The 27,377-nt window shown below is 39.0% G+C and overlaps 1 protein-coding gene across 1 annotated transcript in view; it reads right to left on the bottom strand.

Annotated features, from left to right (window-relative positions):
* Positions 1–243: 243 nt before the first annotated feature.
* LOC130904707 (protein bicaudal D homolog 2-like) overlaps positions 244–27,377 on the bottom strand; it is a 74,275-nt gene continuing 47,141 nt past the window's right edge. Inside the window, exons 3-10 of the mRNA XM_057817655.1 lie at positions 26,352–26,504; positions 22,321–22,535; positions 22,004–22,235; positions 19,982–20,239; positions 19,702–19,905; positions 19,074–19,622; positions 14,790–14,941; positions 244–6,186 (exon numbers count right to left, since the gene is read on the bottom strand). Of these exons, the coding sequence (XP_057673638.1) occupies positions 5,838–6,186; positions 14,790–14,941; positions 19,074–19,622; positions 19,702–19,905; positions 19,982–20,239; positions 22,004–22,235; positions 22,321–22,535; positions 26,352–26,504 (2,112 nt within the window). The 3' untranslated portion in view covers positions 244–5,837. The remainder of the gene's footprint in view (positions 6,187–14,789; positions 14,942–19,073; positions 19,623–19,701; positions 19,906–19,981; positions 20,240–22,003; positions 22,236–22,320; positions 22,536–26,351; positions 26,505–27,377) is intronic.

The raw sequence follows: 27,377 nt of genomic DNA, 5'->3' as shown, positions 1-27,377 counted from the left end.
CGATGAATTTGACAGCCCTAGTTGTGCCTTATGTTGGCTCAACAAGAGTGCGTTATGTTCGCTCAACATGAGGGCCTAATGTTGACTAGACATGTATGCTTTATGTTAAAAGGACACAATTGCTAAATGCTGAAGGAAAGCAGTATTATCAGGTGCAAATTCTTTCCATAATTTTTTTATGTCAGTTCAACACCCCATTTTTTTGAGTGTGTATGCACATGAGAAAAAAACACTGACACAATCTGTGATTTACGTCACTTTTATTGATTTTAGCCAGCATGACTACCTTTACACAGTTCCTACCACATCCAAGCTGGAAAACAAACCAAACACTTTCATTTGAGTTAGTTCAGCAGTAATACATCAGATTCATCTCACTTAATTTTTGTCTTATTTTCCAACACTTTAAAAAGTTCACCGGTTTGTTTTCACTGCTGTGTAAAGGTTCCATGGCTGATAAACATGCATATGACATTTACCGGTTGTAGTTGTAATCAAGACCCCTAATCATAATGCACATTATTGATAAGAATACAGTACTGCATGACAAGTCAAATAAATATTAACATACAGGTGGTCATTATTTCATATAAAGATATCAAACTCTTATTATGGATCAATACTGAAAACACAATATGACAAGATAAAGTTTGCACAGCTAGTGTAATTATTACAATGCTGTCGCTTCCAGCAAACAGAAAACTTGACTTTTTACTCTTAAACAGTATCAGAATTGCACTTTTTTTTCTTTTCTTGTTAGTATCATTTCAATATTGTTAACTTTGAGGCATCAACAAACGAGCAATGGCTATCATGGCACTCTTAACGCTTGTTGACGCGGATTTCGTTTTCTGTTTCCTGAAAACAAATTGCTTGAAGACAATGTAGAAAAAGACTCACCAATGAAAAAAAAAAAAAAAGACAAACTTAAGATAAAATGCGCCCTCTGCACATTTTTTCCCAATAATACTATTGATACCCCATGACACCTCACCTCACAAAGCTTGTAGTTTCCAATACACTCAGCTACACAAACACATTAAAGATGCTTGGAGCCATTTGTTCAACAACAGGAGGCCAAAGGGACTTTTGGTTCTCAAAGTTTGATTTCAAAACAAAACATTTTTGTTAATACCCCTGAATTTAACAATAGGATCACTGACTCGCAAAATTCAATACAATCTTGCATCTATCGAGCTAATTCTAAAACTATTTTTTTTTCAGTCATGCAGAAAGGGGGTACAATTCCCTTTGCGCTTATTGCTCCTCATTGTCATTTTGAGTCCCAAACCCTCACCCGGAGACTGACAAGAAACGTAAAACCCTAATCTATATAATTCTCCCTTGAAACAATGAAAGGCACTACTGGTCAGTAACAAAGAACTAAACAAAGCAAAAAGATCCCAAGCCCAATGACACCTTTTTGCAGTTGGTGCTTGTCTGTCAGACCTTAAATGGTGTACCAAGATTTGGCACGATAAACCAAGAGAGAATGAAGCAATTCCAATTTGGAATTTAATGGTCGCAATCGTAGAGAATTCTGAAGGCCAGTGATCCGGTTTCAGTGGAACGCCCCCTCGGTAAGAAGCTTGGAAAAGTCGTATCACTCAAATTTTCCCAAGTTACAACTTACCGATTCAAGCGAGAGCGTAGTCAAGTTTCATTGAGTTATTTTGAACTATTCCTAGGAATAATAAATACACGAAAAACCCCAGAATTAGATCACCCTGGATTTTTGTAGCGAATATGGCAGTAGAACGAACATAACAGATAAATAAACAGCACAACATATGATGTAACATAAAGAATGAGTAATTAATGTATCATTCCTTTAGGATTAGGCAAAAATTGTAGCTCTGTGGTTTGTAAAGTAAACTTTAGTTGAATAATTTGTTGGTCACACATATTAATAACCTGTATTCATAATATTCTATACTGAATATCTCACAAACCATAGTACTACCACGCTTTCCTAAAGGTTAATCATAGTCGATTCTATATTATGAAAGTGCACATATTAAAAACTAAAATAAAAAATGGACAAAAAAACAAAAACAAAAACAAAAAAACTCCTCTCTGCTCACAACCAGCAGCCCAGACCAGAGGAGACACAAATTCATAAGTAATGCTTATAACATGCAGGATGTTAAATATGTAGTGTCATGTGTAGAAAACATTAAGATGAAGTGGTAGGAGGTAGGAGGAGCCGATCAGGTGACATGTTAACATAACACCATGTAAATTGGACGTAGATTTAGGCAGGTATGAATTAAAGTGAAGACCACATCATGGGTCTAGTTAATGTTCAGCATTTAGTGAGCCTTTAAATGAAGAACTGGTGACTAAGCTAATCTAATTCTTTTGGTTGAACAACCAATCCTCAGTTTCTCCCTCGAGGAAAACCCCATCGCCCCATTTCCTCTCGTAGTCAAGACAACAACTGTCCACCACTTTGCTCAGTCACTGTCAAATATGTGAATTAGGTGACTAATCAACAGAAGCGTGAGTTGACATCCAAGGAGGCTGCCTCTGTCTCCAAGTTGTGAGCGGTCACTTTACTAGTGCTCACTCAAGCAGGGTTGACGCGATGCTATTGTCTGACACTCTTCCCTTTCGAGAGGGGAAAAAATACTAAAGCAGGAACCTGCAAGATCATTTACCTGAACAAGATCATGTTAAGAATATAGAATTTCATATAAAAAAATTGCAAAAATTTGTTCAATCTTGCAGGAACCCCTCGCATCAACCCTGCTTTTAGAATCATTAGATTAATATTTCTATGATCCGTTGCGTATAAAAACACAAGCCCCACTCATTTTTTTTTTTTTTGTACTACTATTTGCGTAACATAAGTTCAGGAAGTGGTTAAAGCTATTGTGGCTACTAAGACATTACTTTGCTTCTTCGCACACCAAAGTAAAAAAGGAGCATGAGGTTCCATCTGCACACATACACGAGAGGGTTTAACACAAGATGTCCCCTTAAACAAATCCACATTTGTATGTTAAGGTTGACATCAGGAAGGATGCTGGCAATCCAATACTCATGGCGAATTGGAGACATGAGAAGCACAGACAGAGTAAGGGAGAGTAGGACACAGTCAGGGCTTCATGTCACCAAAGAACATGATATCAAGTGTTTGCTTTGTCAGGCACTTTTGCCGTGTAGTTTGTCTGTTTCGAGGATTATCATCCAATTTGTGCTCTTTTATGATTTAAAATAACCATCTTGTTCAAAACTATACCGTAGCTCTGTTCACAGTAATTGAAAAAAATTGATTTTTGCCAGAAGGTTGAACCTGAGGCACCTACAGTATGCTGATATGGGGCGTCGTTTGTAAAGCAGCACATGCCGAAAATTACGACGACATTTTCTCACATTTAGCGCCACACAGTTAAAAATGTGGTGTGAAATGTTTGCAGTCATTTTTTAAAATGCACATTTACAACATTATTTAGCAACTTAATTTTTAAATAATAAGTATTGGACTTGAATGTTTAAATCCAGAACTAAATATTTATTTAAATCTTAAATGTAAATCTTAAATTTATATTCTATATATATAATAAAATTTATATCTTATATATATGAAATTTGTATCCGAAATATATATCCTAAATCTGAAGTTTATATTAAATCCTAAATGTTGAAACAAAATATTTGGCGTAATATGCAAATTCACATGACTGGAGACCGGAAGTAACAAAATAAAAGCTGGAGCAGCTCAGACTGTTTCCGTTGCTTGAAAACCTACTCAACGGTGGCAGTCGGCTCTTGGACATGATTTATTGTGATAATAACAATATTTAGGTAAAATACACATTCAGGAGAAACCATTTAAGGAGTATTTTGTGCTTTTAGTGTCACTTTTACGCACGAGCCCTGTAAAGTTACTAAGAATAGCCACGAGGGGTCTCTGTTGGACTGGACTGGAGAGCAAGGTTGACTTTTCTAGCTTCATCTGCAAAAATCCCGTTACTTCTGGTTTCCAGTCATGTAAATTTGCACTAAATATTTAGTTTCAACTGTTTCCAGATTCAAGATTTAAATATACTATTTAGATATAACATATACATTTAGGATTTAGGATAAAATTCAGATTTAGGATATATATTTCGGATACACATGTATATTTAGGATATAAATTTAAACTATATATATAGAATATAAATTTAAGATTTAAATAAATATTTAGTTCTGGATTTAAACATTCAAGTCCAATAATTATTATTTAGAAATAAATATTTAAGTTGCTAAATATTGTAGTGCTGCAACGATTAATCGATTAACTCGAGTATTCGATTAGAAAAAAAATATTCAAAATAAATTTTATTGCTTCGAGTATTCGTTTAATTAAAGTGGCGTTGTAATTTTGAAAGTATTTGCATTTAGTTTTATTGATTTGGGTGGATACACTGCCCTCTGGTCTGCCTCATTTCACATGGCTGAATCCAACTGCTCCCTGTTAAGACCAATATAAGTTCTTGTTTGAGCTAATGTTTTTTTATGCATTCATAATTTAGTTTATTGGTATATTTAGCTGTTTTTTTTATGGGAATATGTGTCTGAACCATTTGTACAGAGCATAGTAAAAAAAAATGTTAGCGTTTTATAGCGTTTAAGCTAGCGGACTCTTGCTATGTAAATTCGCCAATTGTTCTTTTGTTGTACATATAGCCTCTTTTTTTTTTTTGATACCGTTTGAGGCTCAGCTCAAATATTTTAATTTTTCATATTCTTATCTGATTACTCGATTAATCGGACGAACTAGTTCATCGATTAATCGACTACTAAAGTAATCGATAGCTGCAGCTCTAAAATAATGTTGTAAATGTGCAAAAAAAGTGACTGCAAACATTTCACACCACATTTTTACCACTGCGTGGCGCTAAATGTGAGAAAATGTTGTCCTAATTTTCGGCATGTGCTGCTTTACAAACGGCGCCCCATATGCTGAAGCGCACTTATTTGAAGTTTGGAGATCGATTTGTCAAATATCCTGTCTCCCTCCTCATATGGCTCTGGAGAAAGACCGCCTACATTTCAGCACAATTACCTCCTCCCTAAGTAGTACACGAGTCGATCATGTACCTCAACAACAGAAAAAGCACTTAAAAAAGCTCATTCAACTGCAAAGCCATGCGTTTCTACTGAGCCTGTATTGCTGCACTAGCATCACAGCTTTAACTTGAACTCAATCCTGAAATAATAAATAGCAGTGGTCACAGGTGCTCCTTTTACTGCCCGTCATAACGAGATTTGGATTTTCACGTGTCGATTCAAACAACAATCCCCTGGTCGGAATGCAGGGTGAGATTGCATATTTTTGTTCAATCTTGTAAACATTTAACAGTGGAGCTTTTGTTTTAGAAGGAGCACCCGTGCCACCAGATGTCATCTTTGGACATCACTGTCTTCAACGCTTCTCCACTGTGTGTTCCTGTTGCTGGGTAACACACTCAAGAGGCGGAAGATTGAAGCAAAACCACAAACACCACCTTGTACTTCATATGTACAGCACAAAGACTATGGAAGGAATAGACGCTGCAGTATAACCACAAAGTCCCCTGAACATAATCGGGACCAAACAATCCACATGCCGCATTTGTCTACCACAGTCCAAATGTCGAGTGCACACTGTACACTTGTGCATCACCAAGCCTTTATACTAGCACACACAAGCAGATGGTTAGTCACACAGCAGTCCCTAGAGGAGCACATGCCGACTAGGGAGCAAAGCGAGCGAGTGGGGCTCTTTAACACTATGGCAGGGAGGGTCTGGCAACTTGGGCCTCCCTCCCCTCTGTACACAGCAGTCCCTGGACTCGGAAGCCGCTTCAGTCGCAGTAGATCTTGCATTTCTCGCTGCAGAAGACCGCAGGGCCTCCCAGAAGGCCGCTGGGCATGGCGTTGCTGTGCTCGACTTGGCCAGAGCTGGAGCAGGTGGGACCCTGACATATGTTAGGGTTGCCGGCAGCGCTTGCAGAGGCTTTGCCACGGGTCTTGGATCGCACGCCGGTGCGGCGCGTCTGCTCGTGGTGGAACTCAAGGTCCTCCAGGCGTTGCGTCAGGGCCAGCTTCTGCTGGATAGCCATCCTCAGCAGAGAGTTGAGGGTCTTCTTTTCATCCTCTGCTGCAGCTAGCTGCCTCTGCATGGCCTCCAACTGAGTGACGTACTCGTCACACCTGAAAGTGAAACAAAGCATGGACATGAAGATTAAGATAATATTCACGTGCACATTTTACCATTATAGCAGCTTATGTCTCAATAGCAGGGGTGAAAGTGGGCGGGAACGGTCAGGAACGCAGTTCCCGTATAAGATTCAGGGCTGGAACGCAGTTTCGGTATAAGAATCAAGGCCAGAACGCAGTTTCGGTATAAGGTTCAGGGCCGGAATGTTGTTCCGGTATAAGGTGCTTCTATTCCGAAAATATGACGGAAACTTTCAAAAAAATAAATACCAAGCTGCTACACATGCAAGAACAAAACAATCTACAACAATCAGATTTACATACACAAGTGTTAACAACAAGCATAATAAATTGCTTGTGTAGCGTAATCCGTTTCCACCAATATTTATTATTTATTTTATTCCACGGACGGCATGGAGGTTTCCGCAGCTGCTGCAGTTATCTGAATCTGACGATGATGAGTCACGTCAATGTGCGAATGCACGCAGCAAAGCAAAATGCCTGGACTCATTTATCTGTTCAATTGGCTGACATATTGACATGTGATCAGCAGAGATAGTTAGCTCTGATTGGTTCAAATGTGCATGTTTTCTGGAACAGCAAAAAAAAAAAAAAACCAAACAAAAAAAAGTTGGCTTATTTATCATATTTAGTTTTATTTGCTCTGATGGGGAGGTTCAGAACATCTTAGCTGTCAATGTGCACTTTGGACTTATATTTGTTCATTTATGTAAGGCTACTTATTCATTTCCTTATGATTTGAAAAAGTCATTGTTTGCGCGATCTTCTAAATATATTCCATTTCACTCTGCATAATATGAGTCATTTATACTTATTTTTTTGAATGTATGTTACTTATATCTTTATTATTATTTAAAAAAAAGTTAATGTTTACATTAACTTCAATGGTAATATACATTCTTAGTTCTTAAATAGCTAAAATTGAGATTTGGCATTTAGTATGTGAGGAAATGAGGGAAAATAAAAATTAGGAGATGGAGGTTTGGGTTATTGCTGTTTTTGTTAACTTTTATTTTGCAAATCATTGAAAAAAATACAATTTTGAATGAAAATCAGTTTTTGTATGTCTTATAGAAATAACTGTGCTAAAACAGTTTTCTTTGCATTTCAGTAGTTTAAGAGGTTTGACCCCCCCCCCAAAAGGAAAAATAAAGAAATAAAATTTCTGGCTCCGTGGCGACCTTCACGTTGGGGAGTTCCGGCAAGAAATTCTAAGCACTTTCACCCTTGCTTATGTCTCAATACAGTTAAATTAAAAAAACAAAACAAAACATTAGTTTCTGACTAAAACTGTTTCTGACTTAAAATGTTTTATGTCAGCACCAGGTGGGGCTATTGAGTCAAGGCAGCCTTTCTGCACGCATTTATGCTCCCACAATTCTAAGACATTGTCAGTAAACTTGTTCTATTCCAACAATTGCCATATATTTTACGAATTCTTATAACTCTCTACCTAAAAGGTGACATCCAAGAAGCCATCACACCTAAGTAGGGATTTAAAATTTACTTCAATTGCTACAATAGCTGATGGAAGAATAGAATTGTCAAAAATGGCTCTGTACGAAGCAGAACTAAGATTCGGACAGGGAACTTAAGAAGTCTTGTCCAACCATATTTAAAGAATTAAAATGTGAAGATGAAGTAAGAAAAAAAAAAATCTTAACATTGAAGAACACTCTGGGGCTCTCACACTCCATCCTAACTTTTCAAACAAGTGAGAACACTACTGCTCCCTGTTGTCATTCGTGAGCAGAATAGCAATGGACAACTCTGCTACATGATTGCATCCATGGTGCTCCCTCGTCACCTGGAGCAATTTGATGAGTGTCAGCTGAACAGGTAAAATAGCAACAGCGTTGACAAAGAAGCCTAAATGACATTCTTTTGAGGGCAACTCCCCACTATTGAAAGATGACTTTTATATTTGCTAATAGTTACCTCACCCCTCTCTTTATTTCCAACACTGTAATGTATTCACTTAAAACTGCGGCTTTCTCCAAATGCATTCAAATTTTAAGGCCAGGGTTTTGCTAGCTTTTGGGCCACATTTTGTCATTTATTTTATGTTTTTACATATTCAAAGTAGGGCTGTCAAACGATTAAAATTTTTGATCGAGTTAATCACAGCTTAAAATGAATTAATCGTAATTAATCGCAATTCAAACCATCTCTAAAATATGCCATATTTTTCTGTAAATTATTGTTGGAATGGAAAGATAAGACAAGACGGACATAAACATTCAACATACTGTACGTAAGTACTGTATTTGATTATTATAACAATAAAGCCACAAGATGGCATTAGAGATGCACAGATAGAAAGACTTGTAGTAAGTACAAGTTATAGTAATTTTATAATAAAACCCCTCTTAATGTTTTCGTTTTAATAAAATTTGTAAAATTTTCAATCAAAAAATAAACTTGAGCTGAGCTTGAAATGAGCTTGTTGACGTCGCCGAGTGGGACGTCACATGGGCTCCCTGACGTTCTTCCACAGTGTCTTTAACTACGTAAGGTAGTGATTGAAATACACCAAAAGGTGTCAATGGCGAGTTTTAAATTTATTAGAGATCTAGCCAAGGCAAAGTCTGACTAAGATTTATGTTTATTTTGCATAGCTATTTTGATTGGGAATGCAAGTTCTCTTTGCATTGAGCGCTTTTCTTTTTGTGAACATTATTTTTTTGAGAGATAGGAATATTATCTTTGTTGTGCTTTCACTAAATGATACTGTAGCGACTTAAATGTTCCACCCAAATGCGTGATGGGAAGTTGGGCAACCATGACTGTCAGTGGTGGCTGTAAATGGTATACAGTAAGTTCTGCATTGTGTTCAATTAAACGCGTGAAGAAAAAGATCGTGTCCTGTGAGAGATAGGAATATTATTTTAGTTGTGCTTTCACTAAATGATACTGCAGCGTCATAACTTTTCCGCCCAAATGCAAGATGGGAAGTTGGGAAAGCATGACTGTCAGTGGTGGCTGCAAATGGTATACAGTATGTTCTGCGTTGTGTTCAATTAAGTGCGTTAAGAAAAAGATCGTGTCCTGTGAGAGATAGGAATATTATTTTAGATGTGCTTTCACTAAATGATACTGCAGCGTCATAACTTTTCCGCCCAAATGCAAGATGGGAAGTTGGGCAACCATGACTGTCAGTGGTGGTTGCAAATGGTATACAGTATGTTCTGCATTGTGTTCAATTAGGCATGTTAAGAAAAAGATCGTCTCCTGTCATTCTTCCCCACGTCGTTCGCCACAATATTTATATTTGTTGTGAAAGAGTTGCCAAAGCTTAAGCCATTAAAAGGCGCGGTCCAATGATTTCTTTCTTCCTTTTCGTTCTGAATGTGCTAAAACGGCGTCATTGTAAACTGTTTGAGGCAATGCATGAACGGGTCATTTAGTGTATGCGTTAATTGCGTCAAATATTTCAACGTGATTAATTTTAAAAAATTAATAACCCCCCGTTAACGCAAAAATTTTGACAGCACTAATTCAAAGGCCAATGTTTTGTCCATGTGTAGTTCAGAAATCTCAAACCATGGTATTTTCCCTCTGAGCTATGAAAAAACTCACCTACAAAACATACAGTACTATTGTTTTACAAAGACTATCAAGGCACAATCTAAAAAAAGTGATACCATGTGCAAATGTTTTTCTTTGCGTATGTTACACGTGCTTGTAAGTTCTGAACCCGACTGACCACCGAACAAACATAACTTTAGCCCCTCCTTTATGAGTGCAGTTTAATTCCCAGTGGAACACACACACACACACAAACAAAAGGGATCAGTCTTGCTTCATTACACCCACCACGATGAGAGTGGGAGGGCAGTCAGGTCGACTTAAGGGTGTGGGTGGGGGCCGAGAGGGTTTTCCCGGGAAAAAATCTTTTCTTGGGACTGCTTGGATACAATAGAAGTGTTCCTGTGCTTGTGATAGGCTCGCACAATAGCAGAAGGAAGGCTGCTGAATAGTGATCACACTGAAAACTTTTTCAGCATCATGTGGCAACAGTCTGCTTGTCACAGAATCCTTCAACTATTGCATCATTCATGCCAAAATTCTGAATCACTAAAAGACACAAGCATCAACAAACACACAGCTGTTGTGTTGTCTGGACCTCGATTGGTCATGGTGGGTTGGCTATTCATCAAACAGAAGGAAGGGAGGTGGAGGAGGTTTAATTGAATGGTGGAGAATACAAGTAACAAAGGAGCAGCAGGTCCGATGAGAGTAGGAAGCAAAATTTAGGCAAATGACTGGGCTGCTAATCAGAGCAGAACCGCACTGAGAACACGTCTTAGGAATGTGAAGAGGCAAGAGCTAACATGACACCATGAAGCAGCAGCAGCTGGAAAGATAACCACAGCAGCTGAGATAAAGAAATGTACAAAACCTTGAATCTAAGATCTTAACGTAAACCCAAATGAATGTATCTTTTTGCTTCTCTGTCAATAAATATTTAAAATTCCTCTTCAGAAATCCACCATTACATACATTATCACGGTGGTGGCCACTGGAAGAAACAAACAAAAACAACAACTCCTCCCTTTCTTCTCCATAAATGAGAGAAGTGGGTGCTTGGTGGTGAGGAAGGATGGAGGGGCGAGTACACAAAGAGAAAGGAGTGTGGGAAAACTCCAGTTTGTCACACAGTGCCCAACCTAACCTTCGTTGTATAGGACAGAATTTACATACCAACATAAAGATCCCATAAACAGAGTGTAATTCATCCATATGAAAAAGAAGCCTGACCGAATCAGCCTGGCTGATACTATCACCAAGGGAGTTGTTTGAAAGGAAAACACGTGACGAAGAGCAACAAACGTCTGTCTGAAGATCTTGTTTTAGCATTCTAGAGACAACCCATTTTAAATTTGCAGGCTAGAGATTTGTCAATGTTGAATCCCTGTTCACTGTGAGGAAACCATCACTCAGTAATTACCACCCCCATCTCCCTTTGGACCTCTGCCTGAGTCAATGCAGAACAGAAATCTGTCTCAGCACGGCCATTTGGGACTGAGATGATGTTCACTAGTCATCTGAAAACAGCTAAGACATCGACATTTTTAGCAGACTCCAAACTAAAAATTTAAATGCATGCATGATGTAAAACCATAGTCGTAAAGGTACTCTGACTGAAGTCTATGGTCCATGTGTAATCCAGACCAAACAGAGGTGGGATTAAACACAGAACCTTTGACCGGCTTTTTTTAATAGAAATACGAAAAGATTAGCAAGGAGACCATCTGAGCCCCTCTTAACACACAAATAAATAAAAACAACAACAACTCTCACACAAGCGTGCATATACACACAAACACACCAAAAACAAGATCTCTCACATAGGCATGTGCCGGTATGGTAATCTTAAACCAAAATATCACGGTCTCACTCTATCACTGGATTGCAATTACAGCTCTAATATATGTTACTTTCAGATATCTGTCTTAAAAAAAAAAAAAAAAAACTTTTTTCTATCGTACATGATTTTTATTTTTCAAAACATATTAGCAAATTGGAAAATAAGTATTATGTTAAGTTAAAATAATAATTAAAAAAAAAACCTAAATAAATGCAGTCCTTTCATAATTACAGTATTTCCCATACAAAGCACGTGTGTATGACTCGTATCATGTTTACATTATACACACACACTCTTTCTCAACACAGACAGTTGCCAGAGAGAAAAAAAAGCACGTTTTCGCACTGCTAAACAAAGTAAACACTAGAGTAGTTCCAAAAAATCGATTATTATATGTATCGTGATTCGACACGTGACGATTCGATTACGATTGATAAAGGTTCAAAAAACGATGATTTTCCCTCATAACTTTATGACAGCTGCTAGTAGCGGAACGAATTTCAAGACACGTCTGCCGCCTGGACACCATTAACGGACGCACGCTCATTATGATGGATGCTCCCGGTTACAGGGGGAGAGAGATTTACTCCTTTTTAAAAGACTGGAAAATAAATTTGTGTATGAGACAGGCAGGCAGAAACAGAGGCGCGCCCGTGCAAGTTGTTTTTTAGAGTGCGAGGGGATGAGAGATAGTTCGTTGCTCCTTGTCTTTCAGATGTCCAGCAGTAGTTCTAAGGCATTTCAATTGAAAAATGTTCTGAGTGTGTTGCTACCTGTGTGCGTCCTCTTGTACTGTTTAGCCTTTATTGTTGTTGTTTTTGAGATGTTAATAGTTACCGCCGAGTTCTAAGCTAATAAGCTAATTCGCTAACGTGAAAACCATGATTAAATACAGCGGTAACACTACAAACATGCGAAATAGTACAGAAATCTGTTGTTGCAAGTGCTGCCTGGGAGCTGACAGGCGTGTGTGCGCATGGGTGGGCATAGAGAGAAAAAAGTGCGCTGCAATGAGTGTGTGTGTGGCGATGTCGGAGGCTGCCGGACTTTTACATGTGCTCGGCAAAAAACGCCACAAGTTAAAAGTGATCAAGAGCCGTTGTGATTTCCACCTGTCACTCCAAGAGTTACACAAGGGAGGTAACACTGTGAAAACAAAGTATATCGGTTAAAAGAAGTCTTATTTCTAAAGACACTTTGTTTGTGTCCAGAAAATGTGGAATTCATTCCACCAGTGTAAATTTTACTGTATTGTTGAGAGAAATAAGTACACCCCTTTAAAATGGTTAATGTTTTTGCTCTTTCTTGTAAAAAAAAAAAGAAAGGAGAAAAAAAAGCAGCTTAAGGGCAGATTTTTGTTGTATGGGCATGTTTCCACTGTTCCAGTTGAATCATAAGGATATTTTAAATAAATAATGGACATAAATTTGTTTGGCAACTTTATTAATCAGTAATGTACTATGCATCGATAATCGTGAAAATCGCGATAACCGTGCTCATCGTTAATAATTCAATTCAATTAAATTTTATTTGTATAGCCCTGAATCACAACAAGGTTGTCCCGAAGGGCCTTGCAGAGGCAACACGATACACAATCAGAAACAGCAAATGAAGCAACAAAGATGAAGAATAATACCGTTATAATCTTTCAAAAATCGAATCGTAGCACCCTGAATCGTAATCGAATCGAATCGCGGGGTGCCTAAGATGGCACACCCCTACTAAACACGATGGAGTTAACTCTCATAGCTGGTGGGAAATGTTCATGGCAGTGTGTACTAACCTTCAATTTTGTAAAATTGTGAAAACATATTGGAGGTATTGCCTCCTCAGCAGCCACCCTCCGCAAACATGTTTTACATGTCGGTTGGCCCTCCTCCTCTAAGCCTGTCTGTAACTTTTCTGTAGTCGAAGTATTCCCATACCAACGATTTCATTTTTTTGGATGGGGGAATAAATTCAGGAGTTTCACTTCCTCCAGCCATTATGTAGCACAGCTTACTCACTGACACCGAGCAACAACCGATGGGTGAGGGTTGAGCCTTTCAGCTGCAAGTGAGGGATTTCTCCATGCATTTTTGGGACATAAAAAATAGCTAATATTTTAGGGACGGTATGACGGATTTTTTTTGCGGTTTTGAAACATTGACGTTGTCATACCACGGTATACCTTGAAACCGGTAATCGGCACATGCCTACTCTCACATAACGCATGTACCCACAGTGCGATATTGTATGTACATATATTAGGGGTGCACGATATCCATTTTTTTGAAACCAATAACGATATTGATAACTTCCTGCTCCTCAAGGCCAATACCGATACGATAACCGATAATATATATAATTTTTAAATGAATATTCCCCTGAGGTTTTGAAGACTTTTAGGTCAAAAATAATAGTGGTGGATTCAGCATAGATTTGCCTTTGACCTACCCAGAAATTTCATGATGACATGAACATTATTATAATGAACAAAACAAAGACCAGAACAGTTTTCGCTTCAAATAAAGTTCCCATATTTAGTTTTATAAATAAATATCATTTGAGTCAATCACAATCAGTCAATGTCATTGACGATGTGTTCCCCTGAACAATGAGCACTGAACCAAAACAAACATAAACCCAACAGGTATTGTGCTTTGTCAGCAGATAAAACTTTTGGTGCAACAGGACAGGAGACTTTTGTGGTCTTGGCCCATGAAACAACTTTCTTAACAAGGCAATTATAGGACAGCAAGCCTATCAATAACCAAAAGGCCTCTCACCAACTTGAAAACATAACACTGTATAATGCAAACATTCGCCAATTCCTATAGTAAGGTTTATCAACCAGTGATGGACAAATACGGCCTCTAGAACAGTAACAAAACTTTGCATACTGGCAAAACAGGAGTGGAAACAAACGCACACGTCCCAATCCACCGACACCACACCAAAAACATGATGTAGTATATTATCGGGCCTATTAATAATGTTATTGGATTTATTGGGATGACGTCAAAATTCCTATTATTGGACCACCTCTAACATATATACATTGATAATCAGATTACAGGATAAGCAGTCTCTCCTGTTTCAGTTTGTGACTAATTATGTTCTGTATGAGAATCTCAGTTCTGCGATATTAATTCTGTTTATACTAGTTTACTACAACACACTTTGCAATTGGGAAGTTGCAAGAAAATTCTGGCAAATCTCTTACCGTGTGGCAAACATAGCACGGAGGGAGGAAAAGGTGGCGGCATCCTCCTTTAGGGTTTTGAGCTCATTCCTCAATTTCATCATGGTCTCAGTTACCATTGCCTTCTCATTTTCATACTTGCTCTTTAGGTTTGCAAGAGCAACTTCAGCTGTCTGTGGACAGTAACAAGATAGAACAAGGTTAGTGTGGGAACTTGAGGCGTGCAAAATTTCCGATTCTTAGATTATTCGCGAATCGGCCGTGGAAGATTCTAGAACGATTCACAAACATCCAAATTCCGATTATTGAATTATACCAGGTAAAGCGGAAGTAAAACAGAGTCAGCGCGTTCTTTGGGACGCAATGAGGAACGGACCGAGAGTAAATATCATGTTCAACTCATGCCGCTAGATAAAAAAACAATCATACCTGACTGCGGCCGACAGCCGCTACAAACAACACCCAGTTGCTAGTTGCTACAAACATACGGCTACAGTAGATATCATACAGTGCCCTCCATAATTATTGGCACCCCTGAAAAAGATGTGTTTTTTAGCTTCTAATATTTTTTTTTCAAATTCAAATAATATGGGACCTTAATGGAAAAAAAAGAGAAAAATCCAACCTTCAATACAAGTGCATTCATTCAGTGGGGAAAAATCGCACATAAAGAAAAAATATTTGACATCAAATAATGTGTGTCACAATTATTAGCACCCCTGGTGTTAATACTTTGTACAATCCCCTTTTGCAAACAAAACAAGGTCTGGGGACTGAGATAGCCATGGGAGGAGCTTGATTTTGTGTCTGGTGAACCATTTCTGTGTAGATTTGGCCATATGTCTTGCTGAAAGACCCAGTGACGACCCATCTTCAGCTTTCGGGCAGAGGGCAACAGATTTTGATTTAAAATGTCCTGGTATTTCAAAGCATTCATGATGCCATGCACCCTAACAAGGTTCCCAGGGCCTTTGGAAGGCTTCAACTGGGACCATGTGCTTTGGTCAGATGAGACCAAGATTGAGCTTTTTGGCAACAAACACTCTAAGTGGGTCTGGCTTTCCACGAAAGATGCGCATGCTAAAAAGCACCTCACACCCACGCTGAAGTATGGGGGTGGGTCAGTGATGCTGTGGGGCTGTTTTGCTTCCAAAGGCCCTGGGCAAAAGGGGGTTGTACAAAGTATTAACACCAGGGGTGCTAATAATTGTGACACACATTATTTGATGTCAAATAATTTTTTCTTTATGTGGGATTTTTTCCCCACAGAATGAATGCACTTGTATTGAAGGTTGGATTTTTCTCTTTTTTTCCATTAAGGTCCCATATTATTTGAATTAAAAAAATATATATTAGAAGCTAAAAAACACATCTTTTTCAGGAGCGCCAATAATTATGGAGAGCACTGTATACATGTATAACTAGATGCAAAATGACAGACGACGGCGGTGTTAGAACATGTATTAATGAAGAGAGATGCGAAATGACAGACTAGTAAACAGCCGCCATCTTAAAGCAGTAGACTTCTCTAGAAGGCTCTGTTGTAGCGAACCTAATTAACTTTTTATCTAAAATACTCCTAAATCGGCAAAATCTTGTCTTGAATCTATCTTTAAATGATGAAACAGTTTTAAAACTTTGACGTGTCAAAAGTAGAAGGGAAATTATGGAATAACGGGAGCAATTTTAGCAACTGTTAACGGTTGATTCACAACATTAAATTAACTGAATGTAGTTTAAAGCTGCTGATACAGAATGGGGACTGGAGTATTTTATTTCCTGTTATTTTTGTATATTTGTTTACTGTTATATGTTAACTTGATACTGAAATAGTAGTTTGGTTTAGCTTGAGAGGATTTTTGAACAATTTTGGAACTAATGGACAAAACATTTAAAAAAAAAAAAAAAGGAGGGGGGTGCATCAATAATCGTTTTATAATCGAATTGGAGCCTCTGAATCGTAATCGTAATCGAATCGTTAGGTGCCCAAAGATTCCCAGCTCTATTGGGAACACGCCTGTCTTCTAATTAAACTGACTTAAAAGGGACAACTAGGGTTGTTTCGATCATGTTTTTTTTTGCTCCCGATCCCATCCCGATCGTTTTAGTTTGAGTATCTGCCGATCCCGATATTTCCTGATCCTATTGCTTTTTTTTGCTCCCGATTCAATTCCAATCATTCCCGATAATTTTTCCCGATCATATACATTTTGGCAATGCATTAAGAAAAAAATGAATAAAACTCGGACGAATATATACATTCAACATACAGTACATAAGTACTAGAGCTGGGAATCTTTGGGCACCTAACGATTCGATTACGATTACGATTCAGAGGCTCCGATTCGATTATAAAACGATTATTGATGCACCCCCCTCCTTTTTTTTTTTTTTTTTTTTTTTTTTTTTTTTAAATGTTTTGTACATTAGTTCCAAAATTGTTCAAAAATACTTTCAGGCTAAACCAAACTACTATTTCAGTATCAAGTTAACATATAGCAGTAAACAAATATACAAAAATAACAGTAAATAAAAAACTCCAGTCCCCATTCTGTATCAGCAGCTTTAAACTACATTCAATTAATTTAATGTTGTGAATCAACCGTTAAAGTTGTTAAAATTGCTCCCGTTATTTCATAATTTCCCTTTTGTCTACTTTCGACAAGTGAAAGTTTTAAAACTATTTTAAAGATAGATTCAAGTCAATATTTTACCGATTTAGGAGTATTTTAGATAAAAAGTTAATTAGGTTTGCTTGGAAGGTTCGCTACAACAGCCTTGCAGGGACGTGTACTGCTTTAAGATGGCGGCCATTTACTAACGCCAAAATCTAGCTTTTTGTAGGTGTGCTGCTAACGCTACCGAATCAATAATGCATCTAGTCTTATATAAATGATATCTACCATAACATTATGCTACTTTGTAGCAGCTTTTCGGCAGCAGTCAGGTATGTTGTTGTGTTTTTTTTATCTCGTGGCATGAGTTGAGCTAGAGCCGTGAGTTGAGCATTGGCATTATCCGAGGGGCCGGGTAATGAGAAGCATAATGTTTAGCTACTCTCGCTCCGTTCCTCATTGACCGCGCGGCGCACTGAGTGTGTTGTACTTCCGCTTTACTTGGCATATTTCAATAATCGGAATTTGGATTTTTGTGAATCGTTCTCGAATCTTCCACGGCCGAATCGTGAATAATCTAAGAATCGGAAATTTTGCACACCTCTAATAAGTACTGTATTTGTTTATTATGACAATAAATCCTCAAGATGGCATTTACATTATTAACATTCTTTCTGTGAGAGGGATCCACGGATAGAAAGACTTGTAATTCTTAAAGGATAAATGTGACTTTGTATATTGTGACTAAATATTGCCATATAGTGTATTTGTTGAGCTTTCAGTAAATGATACTGTAGCCATTTAACTGTTCTGCCCAAATGCATGATGGGAAGTGCAACCATGAGTGTGCGTAGTGGCACCAATTGATATATCTTCTCTGCGTTGGGAAGTAACATAGGGTGTTAAGGAAAAGATCAACCACTACCGTTCTTCCCCACATTGCTTCCCACGATATTTCTAATTGTTGAGAGAGGGATTTTAAAGCTTTAGCCAATTAAAAAGAGACCCCAAAATTCTCTCTACTCAATTTACGCTGCCTGTTACTTCTATATATAGGTAAAACGGCGCCATTATAGATTGAACGCGACAATGCGTGATTGGGTCGTGCAGCGCATGCGTTAATTGCATTAAATATTTTAACGTGGTTAATTTAAAAAACATTCATTACCGCCGTTTACGCGATAAATTTGATAGCCCTACTTTAAGTCAAAACTAAAGACTCTGGATGAATGTAAGACATTTTGTCTGTAACGCTAAATACAATTAGAAAACGATTTAATTAAAAAATATGTATATATTAAAAAAAGGAATGTCCGATATTTTTTTGCCGATTCCGATACTTTGAAAATGACGTGATCTGACCCGATATTAGGGACAACTGAATATACAATTGAGCAACTTTTCTTAAGACGACACCAAAAGACTCACGCTCCCACCCATGTTAGCTATAGACTGAATCGACAACAACTGAATATACAATTCAGCTGCTTTTCATCAAGATGACAGACACCAAAGGACAACTGTCCCCTCCCATGTTAGCTATAAACCACAACCGCAGTACATTTGCTCAACAGCTGAAAAGCCTTGAAATAGCTTCCACCCCCACATCATTTTTTTTCTCTTTCAAGGCAAACGGGCATATATTGATTTATCTGCAACAGACATCCACAATAGATAAAGACAAACTGACCTGCTTGTTAGCCTTCAGAACAGTCCTCAGTGTAGCAATCTGTTCTCTCTTTGTGCTGAGGAGGGATTTCAGTTTAAGGATCTCCTCCATGCAGGCCTCCTTATCCTTATCTGCTACGGTGCCAAGTTCCAGAGATGCCACCCTCTGGCGAGACAGCTCTGTGGTGCGGTCAACAGCCAACTGCAAGTGCTTGATTTGGTCCCTTATAATGGCCACCAGATTGTAGATGTTCATGGGCTCACGACGTTGCTCAGAGACAGGAGAAGGCAGGGAAGAGCCCGGAGATGGAGCACCATCGCTGGCCTCGGTCTTAAGAGGCTCCGGGAAGAGGCCCTTGGTAAGTAGGATGGGGGAACGGCGGCCCCGACCTTCGGGGCTGTTGCGCCCTGCCTTGCCCTCTTTGTAGAAGTCGAGCATAACGCGGTTGGGAGTCTCATTGTTGCACATGCATACATGGTTGTAGAGGGTTGCCAGTTCTTCGCTGAACGTAACCAGCTCATCTTGAGCCACATTCAAACTGCCCTGAGATTCGCCAGCCACGTCACTCAACTGATGGCAAAGGGACAAAAAACAAATACCATGAACGGACTTGTCACTTACCTTCCAAAGGGAGTAAGATTGAACATACCTTCTGTAGCTCCTTCTCCATTTTGTCCTTCTCATCTTTCTCTAAACCTCTTGTTTTCTCCAGAGTGGAAAGCTTCTCTCCGAGTGTAGTGACATCATTCTCCAGCCTGGTGCGCTCCTCTTCATAGCGGGACTGACACGCCTGGTACTCTGCCTTTAAAGTCTTGAGTTCCTCCTTTAGTTCTCCAGCTTCTGACACAGCAACCTAGGAAAGAAGAGATGATGGTCACTAACTCCTGCCCGCAATTCATTCTTTTAAGTTCAAATCAAAGACACCTAACCTTGTACTTGCACTCCAAGATCTCTGGCCCATTAATGTCCACCTCATAGTAGTCTCCGTCTTCATTGCTATCACGTTCTTTCTCATTATCCAGGGCAGACTGGCGCTCCTTGCTGGCCTGAAGCTTGCGGATGGCATTTAGGTTCTCTGTCAGACGATTCACCTTCTCCTGATGCTCTGACAGAGCACCATTGGCCTGTTCGAGTTGTTTCTGGGAGTCCTGCAGAGTGGAAAGCAGGTTCACCTTCTCGCGCTCCATCTGAGGAGAGAAAAGTATGATTGCCTTGTATTAATACACGTGCAACAAATTGAATGACACCTATTTTTGAAATTAGAAGCCTCATTAAAAAAATAATTTAAAGATTTTTAACTCATTTGCTCCCAAAAATGTATAAATATGTTCTATATTTAATTGTTTCAGTGTCCCAAAGACGTATTTATACGTCTTTTACGTTTTTTTTTTTTTCCACAAGAGACATCTCTAGGTTCTGATGCAACTTAGCTCCAAAGCACAATGCTGAAAATCCATTTTAAAGCAATAAAACTGGCCACTGGAGGGCAGTAGCGCATTTGGTAAGACCCGATTCAACGGAACGAACGGCCGGAGCGCCAGCGGAAGACGACCGAATGGACGTCCAGGACGCCAGGCGCGGGAAGTCCGAGCAGGACGTCCGGGACGCTAGGCGACAAACGACCAAGTGCGACGACCAGGAGGACATCCAGGATGCCAGGCGGCGGACGACCGAGCAGAACAACCGGGAGGACGCCTGGGATGCTAGGTGGCGGAAGACCGAGCAGAACGACCGGGTCCACCAGTGCAGCGGACTATGCCGTTGAGTCCGTGCTGCTCGCCGAGCAGAGCCCGCGCCGCCGGGCTCGGCTGCTCGCGTCCCCCGCACCCTCGAGTGTTGCGCGACTCAGCCGGAAACGCGCACGGCCAAACCAGTTCCCCCCCAGGAACACAACATGCCCCACACAAGTTTCCCAGATGAACTCCGCCACGAGGATGTGGTCACCACAAAAGAAAGACTAAAAAAACTCCATCTTGATGAGGCGCCACAGGCGGTGAGGAGGGAAAAGCCCACCCTGTCCCCCGAGACAGCCGCGGCGACCACTACAGCACCATCTCTAAGCCCAACAGTCCAGCCATGTGCAAATAAATTGTTACTTTGCTATCAAAAGCTCTATTTGTCTTGTTTATGTTATTATTTGTAGAAGGAAAACATTATTCAGATGTTTGTGATGTCACAAAAGCAAAAAATAGCTGTGTTAAAGTCAAAGTTATGTTTGAAATGTATACTTTCACAAAAATCTCAATTTCTCCGTTTTTTCATCAGAAATTGGAAAATTGCTCAAACTAAGCTATTTTCTAATGCTGATTTCTAAAAAATGGGAAAAAGATGTGAACTAACTTTTTTCCTGCTGAAAGAAGAGAGTAATTTTTCTTTTGGTGGGTTCCATGTTTATATAGCAATAGAACATAATTTTCTGTGGGCCTTGCAAAATCAGTCAAAATCCAGTAAAACGGCAGGGAGCGAAGAGGGTTGCACCGGTGAAAATGGCTGGGAGTGAATGAGTTAATATTTTCAGGGTTTCTGTTGAGTTTTAAAAGTTAAAGCTACTAATCTTGAAAATGTGTGTTAAAAAGGCATTCAGTTTAACCAAGTAAGTCTCAAATTTCTTCAACTGTATCTCAGAAACTTTCCAATATTCAACGGGTACTCATTTTTTGAGAGGTTGTCTGAGAAATTACCTTTGAAATTAGCATTAAATTCTATGCAAAGTCAACTTAGAAATGGTTTTAAAAGTCTTAAACTTCCTTTGACGAAACCTTACGAGCACAAAACGTGAAGTCAATGCACATGATTTGATTCACGGGGTCACACAAAATGATGTAGAGGGCTGTATCTGGCCCACGGGCCTTGTGTTTGACACCTCTGTCTTCGATTGTGTTAATATTTAACACTGAATAAAATGTAAGGTAGCGGCATACGATATAACTGGTCATCACCAAAACACAAACCTGTATCAGTTGCTGCTTAAGCTTCTGGATCTCAGAGATGTTAAGCTCACTCAGTATATCATCCACAAGACTTGGTGCCGGCTGGAATAGCTCCTCCTCTTTGGATATACGGTTGTCATCGTTGAGCAGCTTGCTGAAGCCATTCTCGGAGCTGTGAAGAGCATCGTCATTGTTGGGCTCGGTGGTACCGTCATCGCAGAATTTGAGGCCGTCCAGAGAGATACTTAGAGGACTGCATGGGACAAAATGAGAACAGTTTGAGAACATCTGATGGTCTTCAGAATCCATCCAGCGATTGTGGTGTGTCTATCACTTACGTGTTGTAAATTGAGTCCCCAATGTTCATGTAGTGGGAGAGCTCCTTCCTCAGAGAGGCTTTCAGCTCACGCTCAGTCTTGATGGTCTCAAGTGCTTCACCCAGCTGTCGCTCTGCAATCTCTTTTAGGCGGATGGCATCCTCAAGTTGGCTGTTCAGGAACTGCATATCCTCCTCCAGACGACGGATTTCATGCTTCAAACCCTCAAACTCAACCTAGGACGGGAAGAAAAGCAGAGAGAGCCAAGATTTGATGTATTGTACTACTACTGTAAATTGATCTTGATTAAATCCGCCAATAGGTGAAACCTTTGGAAGCTGAGGTTATGTATTCAGTTATCAGCCTGCTTGTTTGGCCGCATGTTTGTGTTCAAGAAAATTAAAGAACGAAGAACCGGATTATTATTACACTTGCAAGATATGCTTGCAATTTGAAATGCAAGAGGTGATATTTAAACCAAATTTGCAGGGTATGTGTTACGAGACCAGCCGAAGGTCAGAATTGTGGCAATGCTTTGAATTTGACTGCTTAGGCAGAAGTCTGCTCTCTGAGAGTGCTCCTCTAGTTACCATTTTGATAGGTGTAGCAACTACAGTGTATCACAAAAGTGAGTACACCCCTCACATTTCTGCAGATATTTAAGTTTATCTTCTGCAGCTATCGAATATTTTAGTAATCGAGTAATCGACTGAAAATTCTATCGATTAATCGAGTAATCGGATAAAACAAATATATTTTTAGGTGAAGAGCAATTATAAATCTACATGAGAAAACAAGACATTTCATCTAATCTTGAACCATTTTCAGCTAATCAATGTCTTTATTTTCGATGTACATTGTTGAAAACAGCCAACAATTGCATCTCAGATGTAACTAGAATTTAAAAAAAGACAAATTCACTGCTTTCACTCAAAAAACCTTTAGATCTTATTAAAAAAATATACACACATATAGATATATACCTAAAAATGTCGTTACGCTTGATAACACACATTACTTAAAAGATTTTTTCCCCACGTGTTTCAATTGAATTTCTATTTGTGTCAAGCCATTTTTAAGTTCCAGTTAAGTTTTAAGTTAGTCTAAACTGTAAGTCCTGATAGGATTTTGAGTTTTTGCAGTGTTCAAAATAAATGTATGATACAGGCTGTATTGGAGCACATTAGGGACCAGTGCTACTTGGTGTTTTATCCAGCAATGACTACTAAGCTAAAATTGATAGTTAGCATTATTGAGTTTTTATTTTACACCCTTATCAAGCCACAAAGCTATGTTATGTTAAAGCCTGTATGTAAGACACGTTAGCCACGCATCGAAAGTGGTCATAATTAATAGAAACCTAGCCCTCCGCAGGGCTAACGTTACGTGAGCTAGTGACTCAGACAGTAACGTTAATCTTATTTATTAGTGCTTAGCGCTCTTTATTAGCGCTTAGCGCTTTACTGCTTTAAGATGGCGGCTGTTTATTAACGCTGCCCAGACGCGGCCGAGTCTGTCATTTAGCATCTAGTTCAACATACATGTGATCTCTATGAGACTCATCAGTTGATACCTTCTACCAACTTAACATCATGCGGGCTAGTTTTTAGCAACGTCGGCGTAGTTTGGAGCGGCTGTCGGCTGCGGAAATGTTTTTTATGTTTTTTTTATTGCTTCTTCCTCTACGCACGTGACGTCAGCGCGTTGTCCCGCATTAAAAGTAGTCCGAGCGAAACGTGATGCTTAGAGCTGTCAGAATAAACGATTACTCGAGGTGAATAAAATTACTCTGATCAATTTTCAAACTCGAGTTACTCGAGTTGCTCGAGTATTTGTTCAGCTCTAATATCTTTTCATGGGACAACACTGACAAAACGACACCTTGACACAATGAAAAGTAGTCTGTGTGCAGCTTATATAATAGAGTTAATTCCTTTTCTCTTCAAAATAATATAGCCATTAATATCTAAACCCTTGGCAACAAAAATGAGTACACCCCTTTAAAAAAGTTGTTTTCTGAGTGAATCTCGGATCCATGCGGGCTCCAGTAAGTCTCTTGCAATATTTGCGGCGACTGTGGTGTACTTCAATAGAAGATTCATCTGAAAAATCCACCTTGCCACAAAACTGCGAAGTTTGGTTGTGGCAAAATCATGGTCTGGGGTTACATCCAGTATGGGGGTGTGCAAAAGATTTGCAGGGTGCAAGGCAACATAAATAGTCTGAAATATCAACAAATCTTAACCTGCCTCTTACATTCCTACCCATAAAAAGGGACAAATTCTGCAGCAGGATGGTGCTCCATCGCATACTTCAATCTCTACCTCAAAGTTCCTCAAGGCAAAGAAGATCAAGATCCTCCAGGACTGGCCAGCCAAGTCACCAGACTTGAACAGGATGAAAGAGGAAGCATGGAAGACGAAACCCAAGAATGTTGATGAACTCTGGGAGGCATGCAAGACTACTTCCTTTGATGTTCCTGATGACTTCATCAATAAATTGTATGAATCCTTACCGAAGTGCATGGATGCAGTCCTTCAAGTCCATGGAAGTCATACAAAATATTAAATTTGGATCTCACAGCACCACTACTTAATTCGCTTATGTTATGTAACATTTTTGTATTTGAAGTACATTTTTTGTTCAATTTTCACACTACTTTCTGTAGGCGACAAAACTTTTGTCTTGCCAAAATTTGACCTTTATGTCTTCATAAAATGATAGCTCTTTTTTCAGTGAAACAAATATATTTTTGTACATTCAACATTATTTGGGAGGGTCTTAACTTTCATATGAGACATTTCTGAAACCAATTGAATAATTAAAAGTCAGGATATTAGCAATTGTTTCTACAAAACGGATAAGCGACAAGACTTTTGTCAGGGACTGTACATCAAATTGGTGTGCATGGCTGTCACCCCAGGAGGAAGCCTCTTCTGAAGACGGTACACAAGAAAGCCAACAAACAGTTTGCTGAAGAAATATGTCCTATGGTCTGATGAGACGGGCGGGCTTTGTTGTGTACCGTCTTCAGAAGAGGCTTCCTCCTGGGGTGACAGCCATGCACACCAATTTGATGTAGAGTGCGGCTGAGCACAAACAGGCTGACCCAGCACCTCTTCAATCTCTGCAGCAATGCTGACAGCACTGCTGTAATGAGTCACATGAGATTTTGGAGGGAAAATGACAAGCAGTACTCAATTAGGACATTTATGGATGTACATAGTCCCCATGCGGTGTACTCACTTTTGTTGCCAGGGGTTTAGATATTAATGGCTATATTTTGAGTTATTTTGAGGGGAAAATAAATTAACTCTATTATATAAGCTGCACACAGACTATTTTCCATTGTGTCAAAGTGTCATTTTATCAGTGTTGTCCCTTGAAAAGATATACTGTACTGTACTATACTGTGATACACTGTAATTGATAGTAGTAGTACTGGACACTTTCAGTAGGGTCGAATGGGGACAACAAACAGCTCTTAAAATGATCGCGTATTGATAACCAATTCACAAAAAACAGTGCTGTTGTTGTTTTGCTCCCTTAATGGTTAATATAGAATCATATTGCAGGATGATAATCTAATATGGATGAAGCTGGGAAATTCGGAGAACTCCTCCAATAACAATCAGTGTTGTTAATCGTACTTTAAAAAAGTAATTACAGTTACAAATTACTTCTCCCAAAAAGTAATCGAGTTAGTAACTCAGCTACATCATTGTAAGATTAATGAGTTACTCAGCAAAGTAACTCATGTTACTTTTCATGTTCTACACATTATTACATTCTAAAACATCTTTAATATCATACAGTATTTTAGAACATTTGGTATTTATTTTGGCTCAAATATATTCGTCTGTTAAGAAAACAGAAATGTAAACTGACCACTTATCTGACCAAAGTAAGTCATTAGATTATTCATTACTGAAAAAAAGGACGCCCTTAGAAACACTGTTATACTCTTAACGCTGTTATTAACAACACTGATAACAATGCCCTATTTCCAGAATATTTTTTAAATTTACCAACATGAAAAACAACCACCTCACCTGGCTCTGCTTGAGCCCTGAGACCTGCTTCTGCAGAGAGATGTTTTCCTCCTCCAGCTCGGTGTAATCCTGAAGCAGACGAGCCTCCCGGAACTTGTACTCCTTGATGTCATCACGCAACTGATTCCTCTGGAGCTCCACCATCTGACTGTTCTGTTGCATCCAAGTGAAGGCCCACCAGAGACACAGAGAAACACAAAAACCTGTCAGTGAACTGAACAGTTTTTAACTGAGGATAGGAAGAAATGCCGATTGACAAGATATCGTTGCTTTAGTGTAACTGTATGTGTTAGATTGCCCCATTAACGAACTAAATCTCCATCTGGTTGTAATCAACGTGTGCTTGTTGTCTGATGAAGACATTAGATGCCAGGTCTGGCTGTGATGCCACCAAAATAAGCATAAGCCCATTTAAAGATAAGTATTTCAATGAAACTAGGTAGCAATTTAACAGAATTAATGTACATTTGGATGACCAGATGCCAGCAAACTTGAAAAAAAAAAAAAAAACACCTTAAGACTAGCACACTACACAGGATGCTTGCATCTCATAGTAGCTATATGGCGGAAAACAGACAAGACTGAAAAAGCAGTTTCTGCTCTTGCACTCCTCCAAAACCAACTGTTGTGTTTGATAGAACAATATAATATTAAGCCCCCGAACTATTTTTAATGTGTCCGTTTTATCCTGCAAACCCCCGTTTACAGATGTCGCGCAACCGCTTTTGTTTCAACCCAGCCATAAAACGAACGTAATTAATTATATTTGTTATTCAAAATGTCTGTCATTTCTAGCTTACAATCATTAATTGATGTCTAATATTTCGTTTAAAAAGAAAAAACGACTTCAAAAAATTATTCACTCGCATATTTTAAACCTTTAAACAAATTACGTTAGAATGAAAAAAATGGCGTCTGTAAAAAACAAAACAAAAAAGTAATGGATATCTACCTCATAACTATCGCTAAATTGTATTTTTTTGTTACTGTCGCATTTCCCCCAATATGTTAGACGATAAATAATCG

The sequence above is a fragment of the Corythoichthys intestinalis genome, chromosome 2 (assembly GCF_030265065.1).
Source record: "Corythoichthys intestinalis isolate RoL2023-P3 chromosome 2, ASM3026506v1, whole genome shotgun sequence".
Classification (NCBI taxonomy): domain Eukaryota; kingdom Metazoa; phylum Chordata; class Actinopteri; order Syngnathiformes; family Syngnathidae; genus Corythoichthys; species Corythoichthys intestinalis.
This window is presented reverse-complemented; position numbering and strand designations above follow the sequence as displayed.